At 40.1% G+C, this 21,529-nt stretch overlaps 1 protein-coding gene and 1 pseudogene across 1 annotated transcript in view; one reads left to right on the top strand and one right to left on the bottom strand.

Annotated features, from left to right (window-relative positions):
* Nucleotides 1-21,529, bottom strand: part of ABCB1 (ATP binding cassette subfamily B member 1) — a 115,207-nt gene that overhangs the window by 10,971 nt on the left and 82,707 nt on the right. The window contains exons 22-25 of the mRNA XM_054237806.2: nt 13,129-13,229; nt 4,807-4,947; nt 1,715-1,871; nt 570-767 (exon numbers count right to left, since the gene is read on the bottom strand). Of these exons, the coding sequence (XP_054093781.1) occupies nt 570-767; nt 1,715-1,871; nt 4,807-4,947; nt 13,129-13,229 (597 nt within the window). The remainder of the gene's footprint in view (nt 1-569; nt 768-1,714; nt 1,872-4,806; nt 4,948-13,128; nt 13,230-21,529) is intronic.
* Nucleotides 14,099-15,260, top strand: LOC128928478 (heterogeneous nuclear ribonucleoprotein A1-like; annotated as a pseudogene).

Here is a 21,529-nt window from a genome sequence, read left to right as displayed (position 1 = left end):
AACATGGGGTGTTTGATTTTCTGTTCTTGTGTCAGTTTACTGAGAATGATGGTTTCCAGGTTCATCCATGTCCCTACAAAGTACACAAACTCATCGTTTTTTTATGGCTGCATAGTGTTCCATGGTGTATATGTGCCACATTTTCCCTGTCCAGTCTACCATCAATGGGCATTTGGGTTGGTACCAAGTCTTTGCTATTGTAAACAGTGCTGCAATGAACATTGGTGTGCATGTGTCCTTATAATAGAATGATTTATAATCCTTTGAATATATACCCAGTAATGGGATTGCTTATTGGTTCTTCTCAAGTCAGCTGAAACTGAAATACAGCAGCGGAGATGCATGGTAAAAAAGGTGCTTGCAAAGGAGGATAGAGGGGTAGTGTTGAAGGGAGCCTGGAGAAGTTGGCTGGGGCATATGACACCACTTGACCATATTTAGGCTGTCAGACTGAGTGGGGTTATTGTTTAAAGGTTTGAAAAAAACAAGGCTTATAGTTGAGAATTAAATACAGTCAGACATTTGGATGATGAAAACCTGAACTGAACTAAACATGAAAGTGTGCTCACCACTTTCCCTGCCAAGGGGTCGTAGAACCGCTCCAGGAGCTGAACCACCGTGCTCTTCCCACAGCCACTGCTGCCCACCAGGGCCAGTGTCTGGCCCTTCTTCACCTCCAGGCTCAGCCCCTGAAGCACTGCGATGTCCGGTCGTGAGGGATAGTTGAATACAACTTCATTAAATGTCACATTTCCTTCCAGTGTTTTCTGCAAAGTGAAGAATAACAGTAAATTTGATGGCTGCAATACCGAAAATAAAGTGTATAGCTAACTCTCTCGATTATCAAGTATCGGAAAGTAATGAATTCATATTACAATTGGCTTTACTTCAAACTGCTATACTTTATTTTTATTTTATTTATTATTTTTTTGAGATGGAGTCTCACTCTATCACCCAGGCTAGAGTGCAGTGGTGTGATCTCAGCTTAATACAACCTCCACCTCTCAGGTTCAAGTGATTCTCGTGCCTCAGCCTCCTGAGTAGCTAGGATTACAGGCATGCGCCACCACACTCAGCTAATTATTTTTTGTATTTTTAGTAGAGATGGAGTTTCACCATATTGGCCAGGCTGGTCTCGAACTCCTGACTTCAAGTGATCCATCTGCCTTGGCCACCCAAAGTGCTGAGATTACAGGCATGAACCACTGTGCTCTGCCTCAGACTGCTAGAATTTAATGAGATCTAAAAGAGTGGAAGCTTTCATAGCATGTATTAAGACAATATGAATATACAAAACAGCTGCGATAACTCAAATCTGTTCCTCAGGAATATAATAACTTACATGTAATAAAATCTGGTGACCAGCCTGGGCAACACATGGAGACCTTGTCTCTACAGATAATTAAAAAATTAGTTGGGCACAATGGCACATGCTTGTAGTTCCAGCTACTTGGGAGGCTGAGGCAGGCTCCCAACCCGATTAATAGGGTTTTCTTATAAAGTGGGCAGTATTCCTATTTCCCTATAACCTCTGCTAGGTAAAAGTACTGAATGTTCATGTTTATTAGTAGCAGTTGTTGAAAAAAATCTATGACCTAGGAAGTTTGATTTTATTATCAGTATATTTGAAAGTACAAATTTTATTAAGTTTCTACTTAGAAGACTTTCATTCAGGAGTCAGGAGTAGATCAAATAGTTGAAACATCAAACTCACCGGCTTTAGGCCTTCAGTGCTGTAGCTGTCAATCAAAGGGGTTTTTTCAATGATCATGATGATGTGAGCTGCTGATACTTTGGCTTTGGCATAGTCAGGAGCAAATGAACTGACTTGCCCGACGGCCATGGCACCAAAGACAATAGCTGAAAATACTCTGGAAAGCACAAAGACAAAACATGTGCACAGTGTTATGACCACATCTAGAAAGCCGACACTCTTTTTTTTTTTTTTTTTTTTTGAGATGGGGTCTTGCTCTGTTGCCCAGGCTGGAGTGCAGTGGTACAGTCAGAGCTCACTACAGATATGACCTCCAGGGCTCAAGCAATCTTCCCACTTCAGTTTTAGTGGGACTAAAACTATGCACCTAATTGTTTTATTTTTTTGTAGAGATGGGATCTCCCTATGTGGCCCAGGCTGGTCTCAAACTCGTGGGCTGAAGGAATCCTCCTGCCTTGGCCTCCCAAAGTACTGAGATTATACATGTAAGCCACCATGCCTGGCTGAAAATGGACACTTCTATAACCAGAAAGCTTTGCCTCAAATAGTTATAAACAGATGGCCAGGCATGGTGGCTCATGCCTCCAATCCCAGCACCTTGGGAGGCCGAGGCAGGTGGATCATGAGGTCAAGAAATCAAGACCATCCTGGTCAACATGATGAAACCTTATCTCTACTAAAAATACAAAAATTAGCTGGGCATGGTGGCACATGCCTGTAGTCCCAGATACTCAGGAGGCTGAGGCAGGAGAACTGCTTGAACCCAGAAGGTGGAGGTTGTGGTGAGCTGAGATTGCACCATTGCACTCCAGCCTGAGTAACAAGAGTAAAACTCCATCTCAAAAAAAAAAAAGAAAAAAAAAAAACAGATGTTAAAAAATAAAACAAACACAGTTCCTTATAAGTTCATGTCAGAGTGAGAGACTGACTGCAAAATGGCCCATTTTTTCCACCTCTCTCTGTATCCTCATTTTTTTGCAATGTGACCTTTGCAGCACCCTTTGAATCTAGGCTGGCCTTTTGACTTGCTTTGGCCAATAGGATGTGGTGGAAATTACTTTTGCCAGTTCCAACGCCTATGACTCAGGGAGCCTTATATCCTTTGTGAGCATGCATGTGTGTGCTCTCTCTCTTTCTCAGAACACTAACACTGTCTCAAACCCAGGGTAGCCTGCTGGAGGATGAGGTGCACATGAAAGAGAGCTGTGTGGATTCCAACCAACCAGCTACAGACATAACCCACTATAGACACATGAGTAAGCCCAGCTAAGATCTACTATGCCTAACCCAGATCAGTAGAACTTCACAGCTAACCCACAGGTTTGTGGGAATAAACACATATGTCTCTGAGGTTTAGTGGCTGGTTGTTACACAGCACTACTGTGGTGATCAACAACAGGTACAGTCAGTGATGTTGGAATTACATCAGATTCTTAAAAACCTGTGAACTGTGCAACAAAAAGAAAGTTTCTTACAGAATCAGTTATCATGTTGCTCCCAAGATGCACTGACATTCTTATTTATGGCATGGGAATCATAGCAACTTAAAGTTGGGAAGGATCTTATAGGTATCAAGTCCAGCTCTCCATGTTCATACCTGGACACCTCCCCTAAATTGGCTTCCATCCTCTGTTTTAGGAAGTAGCATGTTTGATTGTCTATTGTTTAAAAGTTCTTTTTCAAACTGAAGAAAAAATATATTTCCTTTTACATAAGACAAGCCTACAAGTCTTGAAATATTGCTAAAAACTCCTTTGTTTCTTTGATAACTCCTTTCATGCCCTTCTCTAGACACATTTATTAATATGCTTTTTTAAGCAGCAAGCCTGGAGGTGACATAATACTAGGGAACCCTTCCAGAATGCAGGGAATCCATTACTTTCTTTCCTCTGGACTCTATGCCTACTTTTATGTAGCAGATGTTGTCATTAGTTTTGGGGTTTTTTTTTTGTTTGTTTAACTACCACTAAATAAAATACACTGATGGTTAATCTCAGCCTTGTGATCATTTAAACCTATGGGGCCTTTTTCTAATGCACTGCTCTTCAGACAGCTCTTCCTTTGCCTTTACTTGGAATATTGATTTTGCAAACAGAAATGCCCCAACAATGTCAGCAACTTTCACCATTCAAGTTTTTGGAGTAAAACAATACATCAAATAATTATCTAATTAAAGCCCTAATGCCAGTGATGCTTGGTTTTGATCTCTAGGTCATAATCACCAATAGCACTTGCATATCATTTGTCTAACATACATCTTTAATGAAAATTTAGATGTCTTTTTTGGGGTCATCCTGAGCAAACTGTAATGCATGAACAACTCAATGTCTAAAAAGGACAGAAATACTATACTAACACATTACACTGTCAGGCTTATATGATTCTGGTTTAAATGTAAAACTATATTGATACTAATTATGTTACGTTACCAAGAGGCAGAATCTTACCCATCACCAAATCTAGAAGCTCAGAAAGATTACACATACTTTTGACCACCAAACTGCATATTTGGGTACTTTCATAATATAATTAGCATCAGGCTTATCTTCCTCTGACCAAGGTACAATTATCTACATTGAAAACAATGTAGCAGAAAAATCCCTATATAACTTTTCTTTGTCACTTCTAAATTCATCCGACGCTTACCTTCCAACTCTTCTCTCATCAAGGAAAAGTAAACTTATCCTCTAGTCTCCTAGGGCTTGCAGAACTTAGTACAACCCATCTGTATTTTCCCTGCTCTGTAAGAAAGTCCTTTAAAGGGAGCCAGTCAGACTGCTTGCTCAGGGTTAGGCTTCTTCTCAAATGCCAAGGCCTTCTCTAAATCTCTGAATAAAATCACTCCACCCAGTCACAGATTTGGAAAGGTCAGATATACGTGAGCCAGCAGTGGGGAAAGAAGGTACACCTCTTCCAAATGAAAGGAAGTGCTTCAGTGGTGGCACATGGAGACTCAGAGGCAAAATGCCACTTTTTGAATCAGCAGAATCTCTTCATGAAATTTCACAGTAGAGTTTCCTATCTAGAAATGAAGCATGTTCATCCCAGTTTTATTTTTTGAGTTTAACTATACATCATAGCCCAATACTTACAGCAGAACATCCTCAAAGCTCATGAGCCTATGTGCCACCAAGTAGGCTCCAAACCGGAAACAGCCAGCATAGGAAAAATACATCATTGCCTGGGTGAAGGAAAATGTGATTCCAAAGATGTGTGCTTTCTTCAAAGAGTTTCTGAAAAGAAGACATTTGAAAACTCATTCCACTTTCATTTCTCAGTCCTTAAAATCTAACTTTTGACAGGTCGGCAGTAGGGTACAGAGGCATGACTGACAAAGGTGGGTTTAGTTTCCAAAGAACTAAGTTTGGTCTTCACTTTACACTTAACAGCTGTGCAAATTTGGGAAATGGCCTAACCTCTGAAACTCAGTATTTTTATCTTTAACGTAGAATTAACTACACCTCCAAGTGTTGATGTAAAGAGAAAATAATCCGATGACTGTAAAGAGCTGGTTAGGGATTAATAAGTGAAAGTTCTCCCTTCCTCCCACTTTTGGACATACAACATGTAAGTACTCTATGTAAATATTCATTCTGCACGTTTACCTAACACCTACAAGTTGCAGGGGTCATGCTGGGGGACATAGAGGAAACAGGCATGTTCTTGCCTTAGGACACCTAAGAGTTGAGTTGAATCACTATTTACACAATGGAGGTGTCTTATGAATGATCTGTTATGGGAAGAAAGGAGAAGCACTTAATTCTCTGGGGGAGTTGGAGAAGGTTTTACAAAAGGGTTGATATTCTAGAATGGTGACATGGAGCTCAGTGATATGGAGGTGTCGGTGGAAGCAGATTAGTGAGTGGGCAGCCCTGGTCTTCCAACCCCTCCTGCTACTAGATCATCTCTGCTTTTATCTTCACCATGTATCAGGATTTCAAATAAAATTTTTTTAGACAAAAAAGCTCTACCATCATTTTTTTTTTTAAAAAAAGCTTAAAAACCCATCAATAAGGTCCAGCTCTCTTCTTTTATTATAAGAAATAGACTCAGAGAGGTTAGACTTGCTTATGTTCACAGCATTTATGAGACTTTGCACTGGGCTGACTGTGTTAAAAGGAAGAAGGTCTGCACTGGAGAAGGGGTTAAAAGCAGAAAGACAGTAACCCAGGAACCGCCATCCTCTCTGTGTCCCACAAGTACCTCAAATTTCATGTTCCATAAATAACTGATTTTCAGCTAGAACAAATTATAGGATCATATCCTAACTGGACATCTGATAATTATTCTCAGCAGCATGTCTCTCTCCCTCCCTCCCTCCTCATCAGAGACCCCCCCTTTTTTTTTTTTTTTTTAGACAGAGTCTCACTCCGTCCCCAGGTGCCAGACTGGAGTGCAGTGGTGTGACCTTGGCTCACTGCAACCTCTGCCTCCCAGGTTCAAGCAATTCTTCTGCCTCAGCCTCCCGAGTAGCTGGGACTACAGGAGTGCACCACCATGCCCAGCTAATTATTATGTATTTTTAGTAGACATGGGGTTTCACCACATTGGCCAGGATGGTTTTGATCTCTTGACCTTGTGATCGGCCTGCCTTGGCCTCCCAAAGTGCTGGGATTACAGGCATGAGTAGTGACCCATTCTTACAGGTTCTACCTCAGAGATGTTCCTGCCTTAGTTCACGGTATTGTAATTTATCTCCTGCATAATTACAACTGTTTCCCAATGGGTTCCCTTCAAGTACTTTCTCCACTTGCTCCCTACCTTTTGGCTAAAGTAATCCTTCTGAAAACAAACATGACGATTAAAAATTCTTCACACGCGGAGTGATTCAAGATGGTGCTGTAGGAGCAGCTCGGGATTGCAGCTACCAGTGAAAACACAGAGGGTGAGTGGATGCTGCATTTCCAGATGGATCTTTATTGCCCACAGACCAGGAGATTCCCAGGTGGAGGAGCCCCATGGGTTGCCAGTGCAGCTGTTTTGGCCAGCGCGGCTGTTTCAGCTGGTGCTGCAGTGCAGCGGCTCTCCGTACAAAACACACTGGTCTGGTTGCCCTGTTAAACTGGCAATTGGAGATCTGGAAAGGCAGATTAGCCCATTCATCTGATTAAACAGGACTGAAACATAAAGCCAGGCCAGGAGATTCCCAGGCAGTGATGTTGTTTCAGCCAGCGCAGTGGGTTGCCGCACAGGAAATCACAAAGATCCCGGCGTCCTTTCAGCAGGTGACTGGAACACCTGGGAGAGAGTCAACTGTTCAACTTAAAAAAAAAAAAAGCTCTGAGGCAGGGAGCAAGGTGTTCAGGCTCCATGGGTCCCACGCCCACAAAAACAAACAAACAAGCAAAAAAACAGCAATTGGAAAGGCTCGGGGTTGAGAGTTTCACGGCAAGCACAGCTAAAACCGGGATAGTCCAGCTCTGTGGGGGAGAGGCGTCTGCCATTACCAAGGCACTCCACCCCTACAGAGGTAGTCTGCCATTGCTGATGCAGCCTGCCATTGCTGAGGCAACCTGCCATAACAAAGAGAGTCCGCCATTACAGAGGCGGGCCAACATTGGTGAGGCAGTTCTAACCACACCCATACAAACAGGACTTGAGGGAAATACACACGGCAGCAGGGTGAAGCCAGCAGCAGAACGGAACCCACAAAGCCTCTGCAAAGCTTCAGCAAAGACTCTGCAGGCAGTGACTAGGCTGCCTCTTTGGTGGGCAGGACAGCCCTGAAAAAAAAAAAAAAAGCAACGAAACGGATACTCATAAATAAAGCCCTAACTCCCCGGGACAGAGCACCTGGGGGAAAGAAAGGGGGTTTATGAGTTATGCTGCAGTAGACTTAAACATACCTGCCTAGCAGCTCTGAATGAACAACAGAGCTCACAGCTCAGCACTTGAGCTCCTATAAAGAACAGACTGTCTCCTCAAGCAGCTCCCTGACCCCCATATATCCAAAGAGTCACCTCACAAAGGACTGATCAGACTGACATTTGGCGGGCATCATTCTGGGACAAAGATAGCAGAAGAAGAAACTGGTAGCAACCCTTACTGTTCTGCAGCTGCTGCAGGTGACCCCCAGGCAAGCAGGGCCTGGAGTGGACCTCAGCAGTCCTACAGCAGAGGGACCAGACTGTTAGAAGGAAAACTAAGAAACAGAAATAATTGCATCATCCAATCTGGAGGTCCACTCAGAGACCCAATCTGAAAATCAGCAACTACACAGACAACAGGTGGATAAATCCACAAAGATGGAAAGAAACCAGCACAAAAAGGAGAAAAACACCCCAAACCAGAACACCTTGCCTCCTACAAGGGATCACAACTCCTAACCAACAAGGGAACAAAGCTGGACGGAGAATTAGTGTGATGAAATGATGGAATCAGACTTTAGAAGGTGGGTAATGAGAAACTTCTGTGAGCCAAAAGAACATGTTCTAACTCAATGCAAAGAAACTAAGAACCTTGAAAAAAGATTTGATGAAATGATAACAAGAATGGACAACTTAGGAATATGAGTGAATTGATGGAGCTAAAAAACACATCACGAGAACGTCGCAAAGCATGCACAAGTTTCAACAGCCGAACTGACCAAGCAGAAGAAAGGATATCAGAGGTCGAAGATCAACTCAATGAAATAAAATGAGCAGCCAAGATTAGAGAAAAAAGCACAAAAAGGAATGAACAAAGTCTCCAAAAAATGTGGGACTATGTGAAGAGACCTAATCTACGTTTGATAGGTGTACATGAATGTGACGAAGAGAATGAATCCAAGCTGGAAAACACTCTTCAGGATATTATCCAGGAAAACTTCCCCAACCTAGCAAGGCAGGTCAATATTCAAATCTGGGAAATACAGAGAACACCACAAAGATATTCCGCAAGAAGAGCAACCCCAAGGCACATTATCGTCAGATTCACCAGGTTTGAAATGAAGGAGAAAATACTAAGGGCAGCCAGAGAGAAAGGTCGGGTCACCCACAAAGGGAAGCCCATCAGACTCACAGCAGATCTCTCGGCAGAAACCCTACAAGCCAGAAGAGAGTGGGGGCCGATATTCAACATCCTTAAAGAAAAGAACTTTCAACCCAGAATTTCATATCCAGCCAACTTCATAAGTGAAAGAAAAATAAAATCCTTCGTGAACAAGCAAGTACTCAGAGATTTTTGTCACCACCAGGCCTGCTTTACAAGAGCTCCTGAAAGAGGCACATCACATAGAAAGGAACAACCAGTACCAGCCACTCCAAAAACACACCAAATGCTAAAGAGCATCAACAAAATGAAGACTCTGCATCAAGTAATGAGCAAAACAGCCAGCTAGAATCAAAATGGCAGTATCAAATTCACACATAACAATATTAACCCTAAATGTAAATGGGCTAAATGCACCAATCAAAAGACACAGACTGGCAAATTGGATAAAAAGCCAAAACCCATTGGTGTGCTGTATCCAGGAAACCCATCTCACATGCAAGGATACACAAAGGCTCAACATAAAGGGATGGAGGAAGATGCAAATGGAGAGCAAAAAAAAGCAGGAGTTGCAATTCTCATCTCTGATAAAATAGACGTTAAAGCAACGAAGATCAAAAGAGACAAAGAAGGACATTACATAATGGTAAAAGGATTGATACAACAAGAAGAGCTAACGATCCTAAACATATATGGACCCAATACAGGAGCACCCAGATATATAAGGCAAGTTCTTAATGACTTTTAAAGAGACTTAGACTTCCACACGATAATAGTGAAAGACTTTAACACTCCACTGTCAATATGAGACAGATCAACCAGACAGAAAATTAACAAGGATATCCAGGACTTGAACTCAGACCTGGAACAAGCAAACCTGATAGACACTTACAGAACTCTCCACCCCAATTCCACAGAATATACATTCTTCTCAGCACCACATCATACCTACTCTAAAATTGACCACATAATTGGAAGTAAATCACTCCTCACCAAATGCAAAACAACTGAAATCATAACAAACAGTCTCTCAGACCACAGTGCAATCAAGGTAGAACTCAGAATTCAGAAACTAACTCACAACCGCACAGCTTCATAGAAACTGAACAACTGGCTTCTGAATGTTGATTGGTTAAACAATGAAATGAAGGCAGAAATAAAGAAGTTCTTTGAAACCAACAAAAATGAAAATATAACATACCAGAATCTCTGGGACACATTTAAAGCAGTCTCTAGAGGAAAATGTATAGCAATAAGTGCCCATATAAGAAGAGTGGAGAGATCCAAAATTGACACGCTATCATCAAAATTGAAAGAGCTAGAGGAGCAAGATCAAAAAAACTCAAAACCTAGCAGAAGACAAGAAATAACTAAGATCAGAGCAGAACTGAAGGAGATAGAGACACGAAAAACCCTTCAAAAAATCAATAAATCCAAGAGCTGGTTTTTTGAAAAGATCAACAAAATAGACAGACCACTAGCCAGATTAATAAAAAAGAGAGAATAACCAAATAGATGCAATAAAAAACGATGAAAAGGAAATCACCACAGATTCCACAGAAATTCAAAAATCATCAGAGAATATTACAAACAACTCTATGCACATAAACTAGTAAACCTGGAAGAAATGGATAAATTCCTGGACACTTGTGTCCTCCCAAGCCTAAACCAGAAGGAAGTAGAAACTATGAATATACCAATAACAAGGTCTGAAGTTGAGGCAGCAATTAAGAGCCTACCTCACAAAAAAGCCCAGGTCTAGATGGGTTCACAGTCGAATTCTACCAGACACATGAAGAGGAACTGTTACCATTCCTTCTGAAACTATTCCAAATAATCCAAAAAGAGGGAATCCTTCCCAAATCATTTTATGAGACCAACATCATCCTGATACCAAAAGCCAGCAGAGACTCAACAAGAAAAGAAAACTTCAGGCGACTATCCATGATGAACATAGATGCAAAAATCTTCAATAAAATACTGGCAGGCCGATTGCAACAGCGTATCAAAAAGCGTATCCACCATGATCAAGTATGATTCATCCCGGAGATGCAAGGCTGGTTCAACATATACATGCCTATAAACTTAATTAACCACATAAACAGAACCAAAAACAAAAACCACATGATTATCTCAATTAACACAGAGAAGGCCTTTGACAAAATTCAACAGCCCTTTATGCTAAAAACCCTCAATAAACTCGGTATTGATAGAACGTATCTCAAAATAACAAAAGCTATTTACAACAAACCAACAGCCAATATCATACTAAATGGGCAAAAACTGGAAGCATTCCCTTTGAAATCTGGCACTAGACAAGGATGCCCACTCTCACCACTCCTATTCAATATAGTACTGAAAGTTCTAGCCAGAGCAATCAGGCAAGAAAAAGAAATAAATGGTATTCGAATAGGAAAGGAGGAAGCCAAATTGTCTCCATTTGCAGATGACATGATAATATACCTAGAATACCCCATCGTCTCAGCCCAAAAACTCCTGAAACTGATAAGCAGCGTCAGCAAAGTCTCAGGATACAAAATCGATGTGCAAAAATCACAAGCATTCCTATACACCAATAACAGACTTAAAGAGAGCCAAATCAAGAATGAACTGCCATTCACAATTGCTACAAAGAGAATAAAATATCTAGGAATACAACTAACAAGGAACGTAAAGGACCTCTTCAAGGAGAACTACAAACCACTGCTCAACGAAGTAAGAGAGGACACAAACAGATGGAGAAACATTCCATGTTCATGGTTAGGAAGAATCAATATCGTGAAAATGGCCATACTGCCCAAAGTAATTTACAGATTCAATGCTATCCCCATCAAGCTACCAATGACCTTCTTCACAGAACTGGAAAATACCACCTTAAACTTCATATGGAACCAAAAGAGAGCCTGCATAGCCAAGTCAAGTCTAAGCAAAAAGAACACAGCAGGAGGCATCACACTACTGGACTTCAAACTATACTACAAGGCTACAGTAATCAAAACAGCATGGTACTGGTACCAAAACAGAGATATAGAGCAATGGAACAGAACAGAGGCATCGGAGGCAACACAACATATCTACAACCATACAATCTTGGATAAACCTGACAAAAACAAGCAATGGGGAAAGGATTCCCTGTTTAATAAATGGTGTTGGGAAAACTGGCTAGCCATGTGCAGAAAGCAGAAACTGAACCCCTTCCTGACACTTTACACTAAAAGTAACTCCAGATGGATTAAAGACTTAAACATAAGACCTGGCACCATAAAAACCCTAGAAGAAAATCTAGGCAAAACCATTCAGGACATAGGAGTAGGCAAGGACTTCATGACCAAAACACCAAAAGCATTGGCAACAAAAGCCAAAATAGACAAATGGGACCTATTCAAACTCCACAGCTTCTGCACGGCAAAAGAAACAGTCATTAGAGTGAATTGGCAACCAACAGAATGGGAAAAAATTCTTGCAATTTACCCACCTGACAAAGGGCTGATATTCAGAATTTATAAAGAACTAAAAGCGATTTACAAGAAAAAATCAAATAAGCCCATTCAAAAATGGGCAAAGGATTTGAACAGACACTTTACAAAAGAAGACATACATGAGGCTAACAAACATATGAAAAAATGTTCATCATCACTAGTCATTAGAGAAATGCAAATCAAAACTACATTGAGATATCATCTCACGCCAGTTAGAATGGCGATCATTAAAAAATCTGGAGACAGCAGATGCTGGAGGGGATGTGGAGAAATAGGAACACTTTTACAGTGTTGGCGGAAGTCTTTTACACTGTCTTCCACCAACCATTGTGGAAGACAGTGTGGCAATTCCTCAAAGACCTAGAAATAGAAATTCCATTTGACCCAGTAATCCCATTACTGGGTATATATCCAAAGGACTATAAATCATTCTACTATAAGGACACATGCACACGAATGTTCATTGCAGCACTGTTTACAATAGCAAAGACCTGGAACCAACCCAAATGCCCATCGATGATAGACTGGACTGGGAAAATGTGACACATATACACCATGGAATATTATGCAGCAATCAAAAACGATGAGTTCATGTCCTTTGTAGGGACATAGAAGAATCTGGAGAACATCATTCTCAGCAAACTGACACAAGAACAGACAATGAAATAACGCATGTTCTCACTCATAGGCAGGTGATGAACAATGAGAACACATGGACACAGAGGGGAGCACTATAGACTGGGGTCTATTGGGGGGAATAGGGGATAGACAGTGGCGGCGGGGAGTTGGGGAGGGATAGCATGGGGAGAAATGCCAGATGTGGGTAAAGGGAGGAAGGCAGCAAATCACACTGCCACGTGTGTACCTATGCAACTATCTTGCATGTTCTGCACATGTACCCCAAAACCTAAAATGCAATTAAAAAAAATTCTTCACACGCCCCTTCCACTCTTCAGTAGTTATTACCTGTAGGGTACCTGCAAATTCTGTGCATACATATGTTCAAACTTCTGCTCCTGGGTCAAAGAAACAACAGTTCGGAAGTTTTCTATTGCTTCAGTAGCAATCTGTAACAGAGGACAGCGATTACTAAGAGGCACAAAAGCAAACAGTGGTAATTAATTTGAATTCTATAAAACAGACTAATAAAAATTTTATGATTACATATTTATTACCATGCATAAGCATTTTCTTATAGAAAAGGATACTAAGTAATTTATCAAATTGAGTTATGGATCTGAAAGGAAGATTGACTAATTCAAACTTCTCCTTTGTAGAAAGCGAAGCTAAGACTTAAACGGATCAAGGCATTGCTTAAAGCCACATAGCTTTACGTGGCTTCACAAAATTAACCTGAGAACTCACAGTACTTCACATATATTGCAGTGCTCTTTCTTCTATGATGATCACATTTTAAGTTCACAGTTATTTTACACATATTTTTAAATGTGCTGTTTATGTTTTGCTCTTTATTAGTGCCATTTGTGACAACCGAATAATGTTTGGAAAATAGTGAAAGAATGAAGGCAATAGGGCTGGGCGCAGTGGCTCAAGCCTGTAATCCCAGCACTTTGGGAGGCCAAGGCGGGTGGATCACGAGGTCAAGAGATCGAGACCATTCTGGTCAACATGGTGAAACCCCGTCTCTACTAAAAATATAAAAAATTAGCTGGGCATGGTGGCGCGTGCCTGTAATCCCAGCTGCTCAGGAGGCTGAGGCAGGAGAATTGCCTGAACCCAGGAGGCGGAGGAACAGTGAGACGAGATCATGCCATTGCACTCCAAGCCTGGGCAACAAGAGCAAAACTCCGTCTCAAAAAAAAGAAAGAATGAAGGCAATAAAAAGTATACTTTAGATACATCCATCAACTTACTCCTTTCTGCCCATGGACGCTGCTGGGGAAGCGTCATTAAATTCTCTCTTCCCCCTGTCATCATGTCTAAGTCAGAGTCTCCTAAAGAGCCTACACCGCTGAGGAAGCTCTTCACTGGAGGGCTGAGCTTTGAAACAACCAATGACAGCCTGAGGAGCCATTATGAGCAATGCAGAAGGCTCACAGATTGTGTAGTAATGAGAGATCCAAACACCAAGCACTCCAGGGGCTTTGGGTTTGTCACATATGCCACTGTGGAGGAGGTGGATGCAGCCGTGAATGCGAGGCAACACGAGGTAGATGGAAGAGTTGGGGAACCAAAGAGAGTTGTCTTAAGAGAAGGTTCTCAAAGATCAAGTGCCCACTTAACTGTGAAACAGATATTCGTTGGTGGCATTAAAGAAGACACTGAAGAACATCACCTAAGAGATTATTTTGAACAGTATGGAAAAACTGAAGTGATTGAAATAATGACTGAGCAAGGCAATGGCAAGAAAAGGGGCTTTACTTTTGTAACTTTTGACAACTGTGACTCCGTGGATAAGACTGCCATTCAGAAATACCGTACTGTGAATAGCCACAACTATGAAGTCAGGAAAGCCCTGTCAAAGCAGGAGCTGGCTAGTGCTTCATCCAGCCAAAGAGGTCGAAGTGGTTCTGGAAACTTTGGTGGTGGTCGTGGAGGTGATTTGGTGGGAATGACAACTTTGGTCGTGGAGAAAACTTCAGTGGTCATGGTAGCTTTGGTGGCAGCCTTGGCAGTGGTGGATATGGTGGCAGTGGGGATGGCTATAATGAATTTGGTAATGATGGAAGCAGTTTTGGAGGTGGTGAAAGCTACAATTATTTTGGCAATTACAACAATCAGCCTTCAAATTCTGGACCCATGAAGGGAGGAAATTTTGGAGGCAGAAGTTCTGACCTCTGTGGTGGTGGAGGACAATACTTTGCCATACCACAAAACCAAGGTGGCTATGGCTGTTCCAGTAGCAGCAGTAGCTACGGCAGTGGCAGAAGATTTTATATTACTGCCAAGAAACAAAGCTTAGCAGGAGAGAAGAGCCAGAGAAGTGACAGGAAGCTACAGTTTACAACAGATTTGTGAACTCAGCCAAGCAGAGTGGCGGCAGGGCCTAGCTGCTACAAAGAAGACATGATTTAGACAAATACTCATGTGTATGGGCAAAAAACTTGAGGACTGTATTTGTGACTAATTGCATAACAGGCTATTTTAGTTTCGGTTTCATGGAAAGTCTAAAGCATTCCAACAAAGGGTTTTAATGTAGGTTTTTTTCTGCACCCATGCTGTTGATTGCTAAATGTTAATAATCTGATCATAACACTGAAGATATGTCTTTTTTTTAAAGTATATTTTACACATTTGCATATTGTATTTTTTCTAAGTGCATAAATATATTTAATGAGATTGTGATGAAACTCTATATTTAGCTCTATATCATTATTTTTTTACCTTAACATCAAAAGCATTTTCCATGTTCATTAAATAATGAGATGTGTAATGAGTTCTTTAATATCACAAGCAATTAAGTATTCCTTTCTTATTAAAAATAATGCCAAGATAAACATCTTTGTACCTAAACATTTGTTTATATTGAATTGGTTTATCAGTAAAATTTCCTAAGGTGAAATTAATAGGTCAAAAAATAAACTTTTTTTGTTTTAGAGATGGGGTACTGCTTCATTGCCCAGGCTGGAGTGCAGTGGCTATTCACAGGTTTAATAACCACAGCTCAATGCAGCCTCCAACACCTGGGTAAGCAATCCTCCTGCGTCAGTCTGCCCAATAGCTAGGATTACAGGCATGCTTTACCACACCTGGCTTGAATTAACTTTTTTAATTGTTTAAGGAATGTGGCACATACTATTAATCTGTTTTCCAGAAAGTTTTGGGCTGGGTGTGGTGGCTCATGCCTGTAATCCCAGCACTTTGGGAGGTGGAGGCAGGTGGATCACTTGAGGTAAGGAGTTCAAGACCAGCCACAGCCAACATAGTAAAACCCCATCTCTACTAAAAATACAAAAATTAGCTAGGTATGGTGGCATATCCCTTAATCCCAGGCTACCTGGGAGACAGAGCAAGAGAAGCGCCTGAACCTGGGACACAAAAATTGCAGTGAGCCAAGATGGCACCACTGCACTCCAGCTTGAGTGACAGAGGATACTCCATCTTTAAAAGAAAGTTTCCATCATTTAATTATATTGTAATTGAATGTTACTTCTAAAGAAACAATTTGATTAGAAAATATACATCCTTCATCACCTCTAGAGTCTGAATAAAGGGATGTTGAAAATGCAAAGAACACCAGTGTACAAGATGAGATCAGCCACACAACCCTGAACCGCCATGCTGTCTCATGTTCCTCAATGCAAAATGAGGAGGATGGACTATAGGGTCTCTAAAGTCTCCTTTAATGCTATGATTCTAAGAGAAATAATTTCCAGAATCATAAGTCACAAAGAGAAATGACTCTCCATTGTTTAAGATGTTCTTCTTCTCTCTGGCCTCTACACTGGTGAGAACAGATTCTAATAAAGACACATTTAATTTAGAGTGTTTTACAGATTAAAAATCATAAATGTGAAATTCCACTATTCCTCACTGAATCCTACATAAATTACCTAACTTCAAAGCTAACAGCAAGCATTTCGTAAGATAGTAAGTCCATTTTGAAGTCTAATATCAAAAGCTATTAGAAGTAAAAAAAAATTAGCAACATTCTTAGAAACAAAAACTTATTTTAAAATAAAATTTAAAATATTATTTTTGCACTGAAAGGCTAAGGAGAATGAATTATGTTTACCAAAAGCTACTTAGAAAGTTAGAAAAATTTCCAGATTTAATTTATGTTAAAACAGTTTATAAACTTCTCTTACACATTATAAAAATAATATATACTCATTTTAGACAATTGTAAAAGTGCAGAAAGCAAAAGATGAGATAAAAAATTCACCTTCAATTTCCCAAAGACAATCCATTTGTCAGACATATTATAAATATTACTAAATATCAGAATTCAAAAAAACAGATAGGTTTTCCAGATTAGTAAGAAAATTCAACAGACTAAAACAACGTCTACTGAAAAACAAATTTTACTGTATATTTCAGTGTAATGGCTTTAAGAAATGTTTTCTGTGTACCATTTTCTAAGGTAGGAGTGTCTTGTTTGGGATTGGTTTGTAAATATCATTGCTTTTTAGTGTGTATACAGCCCAATAAAACTGAGAGTTGGAGTCACAAAGCTTGCATGGTGAGTAAAACAGTATAATAACTTCACGACTGTCTTCATCTTGACACACACTGAAGCAATTAGGAAAAGGCTTAATTAGCACCCCGCATGCTCACAGCTTCGTTGCTTCCAAGAGTTCTAAATGGAGACTCAGTAATCACCATGAGGAGAGAGAACTTCAAATTCAAGAACAAATAGCATTGACTTTCCCTTGGAAACTGTCATGTACTAAATAGTTTTGAAGAAATAAAAATGCATGTTTCTAGAAAGAAAAAAAAAAGACTCTTCACATTACTCTTCCTACCCTCAAATAAACTTGTCTATGGCTTTTATTTCTGAAAAGGAAAAGAGCATCTACAATGGACCCTTGAACAACATGGAGTTAGGGAGACTAACCCCTCTTGCAGTTGAAAATCCACACAGAACTTTTGACTCCCCAAAAACTTAACTACTAACAGCCTACTGTCAACCAGCAGTCTTACCAATAACATAAACAGTCAATTAACATGTATTTTGTACGTTACATATAATACATATTTTTACAATAAAGTAAGCTAGAGGAAAGAAAATGTCATTAAGAAAATCACAAAGAAGAGAAAATATATTTACTATTAAGTGGAAGTGGATCACTATAAAGGTCTTTATCATCACTGTCTTTATACTGAACAGGCGAAGGAAAAGGAGGAAGAAATGGAATTGCTTTTGCTGTCTCCGGGTGGCAGAGGTAAGGAGGTGGAGGTGGTAGAAGGGGAGGCAGGAGTGGCAGGCACACCTGATGTAACTGACATGCATTTCGGCCTCTGACGTTTTTGCTTTTTCACTTCTGTAAAAACGTTTCAATATGGTACCAATCCTTCCCCCACTGTTTGCTTCAGTTTCAGTCCTGTAGCACAGAAGGGTCCATGTCATAAAAGAAGTCAAAAGTAGTCCTGAATAATTGAAACCCTTTTGCCAGATTAAGTAAAGTCGGTTTCATTTCTGGCAGTGCTTTTCCTGTATCTTCTTCCTCATTGTTTCATACTGGTTTGGAAACACTCATCTTTATCAAGTCAGCTTCTGTTAATTTCTCTGGTGTGATGTTTATTTGCTCTTGAATTTCTCCAAAATATATGCCTTGAAACCCTTCACCCATCACTTTTTTTTCATATCTCCTATCTGTTTTGTGATTTCCTTGATTGGCTCTGTCATAAATCCTGTGAAATCATGTACATCTGGACACAGTTTTCTTCGGCAGAAATTTCTTGTTTTAGGATTACAGACTTGCATGATGTTCTTCTCTATGGTGGCTTTCTACCATAGCATTAACAATCCTTTCCATACAGTACTATGTGCTTTGTGATGGCCTTAAAAATCCTTATGAGTGGCCAGGCACAGTGACTCACACCTGTAATCCGATACCTTGGGAGACCAATGCGGGAGGATTGCTTGAGCTCAGGAGTTTGAGACCAGCCTGGGCAACACAGTGAGACCTCATGTCTACAAAAAAATTTACTTTTTTAAAAAATAGTGCTTATAACCCCCTCATCTAAAACCTGAATTAGAGACATGGTTGGGAGGCAAGCAGGCCACTTCAATACCTGTGATGCTAAATGTATTAATGTTAAATTCATGGGTTCTGGGTGGCCAGGAGCATTGTCTAATATCAAAAGAACTTTAAAAGGCAGTCCCTTACTGTCTAGGTACTTCCTGACTTAAAGGACAAAGCATCAGTGTAATCAATCCAGAAAAAGGGTTCTCATTGTCCCACGCCTTCTTGTTGTACAACCAAAAGACTGGCAGCTGAGGTTTATCTTTTCCTCTTTTCCGTTCAAAGATCAGGGATGAGCAGCTTTACAAATAAGGGTACATCAACAGATATGGACTCATCATAACCCCGACTGCATTTATACAAAACAGTAGAGTTAGCCTATTGCTTTCTGACATAAATCCTTGTACTTGCTTCTCTTCCTTATTAATAAATGTCCTTTGTGGCATTTTTTTTCTAAAATAGGACACTTTCAACTGCATTAAAAACTTGTTCAGGCAGATATCCTTTCCCCTCGATAACTTTTTTAAAACCACATCTAGGAACATTTCTGCTGCCTCTTCATTGGTAGAAGCTGCTTCTCCCACTATCTTGACATATCTTAAAGCCAAATCTCTTCTAAAGTTATCAAACCATCCTTTGCTGGCATTAAATTATCCAGTTCTAGATCCTTCATCTTACTTTTAATTTACTTGACTTTGCTTTTCCTCTAATCATATTGGAGTCTAAAGGTATGTCTTTCTTACAGCAATCCAGTACCCACGTAAAAGATACATCATCAATATGAGATAAGGGTACTGTACAAAAAGTGCAACGTTTTTGCACCTTCCTTTGTAGCTGCAGTGATGGCTTTTACAATTTTTTTTAAACAATGGTTCTTATGCTAGATTTATTTAACTTGAAATGGCAGGCAACTAACTGCAGCTGCTGACCTCACATCTATGGTACATATCAAACAGTTCAACTGTTTCCTGTAACGTCATGACTTTTATCTGCTTGTTGGGAGCACTTCCAGCATCACTCACTAGTGGCACTTCACATGGGTTCCTTGATGTTATTTAATGTTTATGGTATTGCACTAAACATAATTTTTAAAATATGCAAGAACCATGAGAGATCGCTTTTTACTGCAATATGCAATTTTCTGGAGAGGCCAATTGCTCCACTGAGATGATTAATGTCACCACACTTTAAGTAGATACAACACTTGATCTCACTGCAATAGCAACAGGAGGTGGGTACAAAATTTCATAGTATGTAGTACAGTACATACTATGGTTTTATTTTGTGACTTAATACTATGTATTAGTCTGTTCTCATGCTGCTAATAAAGACATACCTGAGACTGGGTAATTTATAAAGGAAAGAGGTTTAATGAACTCACAGTTCCACATCGCTGGGAGGCCTCACAATCATGGTGGAAGATGAAGGAAGAGTAGAGGGACGTCTTACATGGTAGTAGACAAGAGAGCATGTGCAGGGGAACTCTCCCTTATAAAACCATCAGCTCTCACAAGACTTATTCAGTATCATGAGAACAATATGGGAAAACCCACCCCATGATTCAGTTACCTCCCACTGGGTCCCTTCCATGACACATGGGGATTATTACAATTCAAGGTGAGATCTGGATGAGGACACAGAGCCAAAACATATCACATTGTATCTTTACATTTGTTGGCATGTGTCTTGACTGTGAATGGTGCCATGTGTGGTCTGTAAGTGTTTGTATGTGTAAGATTTGATCACTTTTAACTTTTTAGTAATAGATTTGCATATATCTTATGGTAGTAAATGATAACACTAGTGTCTACATATTTTTTTTGCATTTATAACATACTTAACTTTTTCTTATTTTTTTTGTATTTCTAGGCTACATGGCTTGTGAGTTTTTTCAAATTGTTGCAAATCTTCAAAAAATTTTCCAATCCCATTATTCAAAAAACCTACATATAAGTGGACCCATTCAGTTCAAACCCATGCTGTTCAAGAGTCACCTGTATTTTATAGAAGTATTCACTAGTCCACAATAATGTGCTGAAAAACTACAGAGCACAGATCAATGGCAGGGTAGAGGTTATGAGCAGATTTTGACATCACATAGAATAAGAGTGGGCTCTAACGTCACATACACTATTAATCAAACAAATGATACACCATTAACCAATAAACAAAGAAATAAGAAAGAAACATAAAGGGCTAAGAAGTATCATTAATTAATTCAGGTGTCAGGAATAGCCTCTCTAAAGAGGTAATAATTTTAAGATATGAACAAGATAAAGTCAGTCAAAAGAAGATCAAAGGCAATCAGCTTAGAGTGTTCCAGGAATTGCAAGAATGCCCATTGGGCCAGAGCACACAGGCATAAGAGACTGTGACGCCAGCTAAGGCCATAAAAATCATCAGGCATTAGATCATGCAGTGTTTGATAAGCCATGATAAAAGATTAGATTTTGTTCCAAATATGATCAGAAGCCATTTGGGAATTTTACATAGGGGTTGGCATTATCAGATTCTTATTTATGAGAGATCAGAATGACTTCTGAAAGAATGTAGAATATAGTTGGACAAGAATGGAAGGAGTTAGAAGCAGGGAGGTTGGTTAGGAGGTCGTTGCTGTGTGACACTGGGCAAGTTACTTGATCTCTCTGAATCTCGGGTTTCATTATCTGTCCACCAGGGATAATTCAACAGGGTTATTGAGAGCATTAAATGAGATC

This window comes from Callithrix jacchus, chromosome 11 (assembly GCF_049354715.1).
Source record: "Callithrix jacchus isolate 240 chromosome 11, calJac240_pri, whole genome shotgun sequence".
NCBI lineage: Eukaryota > Metazoa > Chordata > Mammalia > Primates > Cebidae > Callithrix > Callithrix jacchus.
The sequence above is the reverse complement of the archived record's forward strand: the minus strand, read 5'-3'. Positions and strand labels throughout refer to the sequence as shown.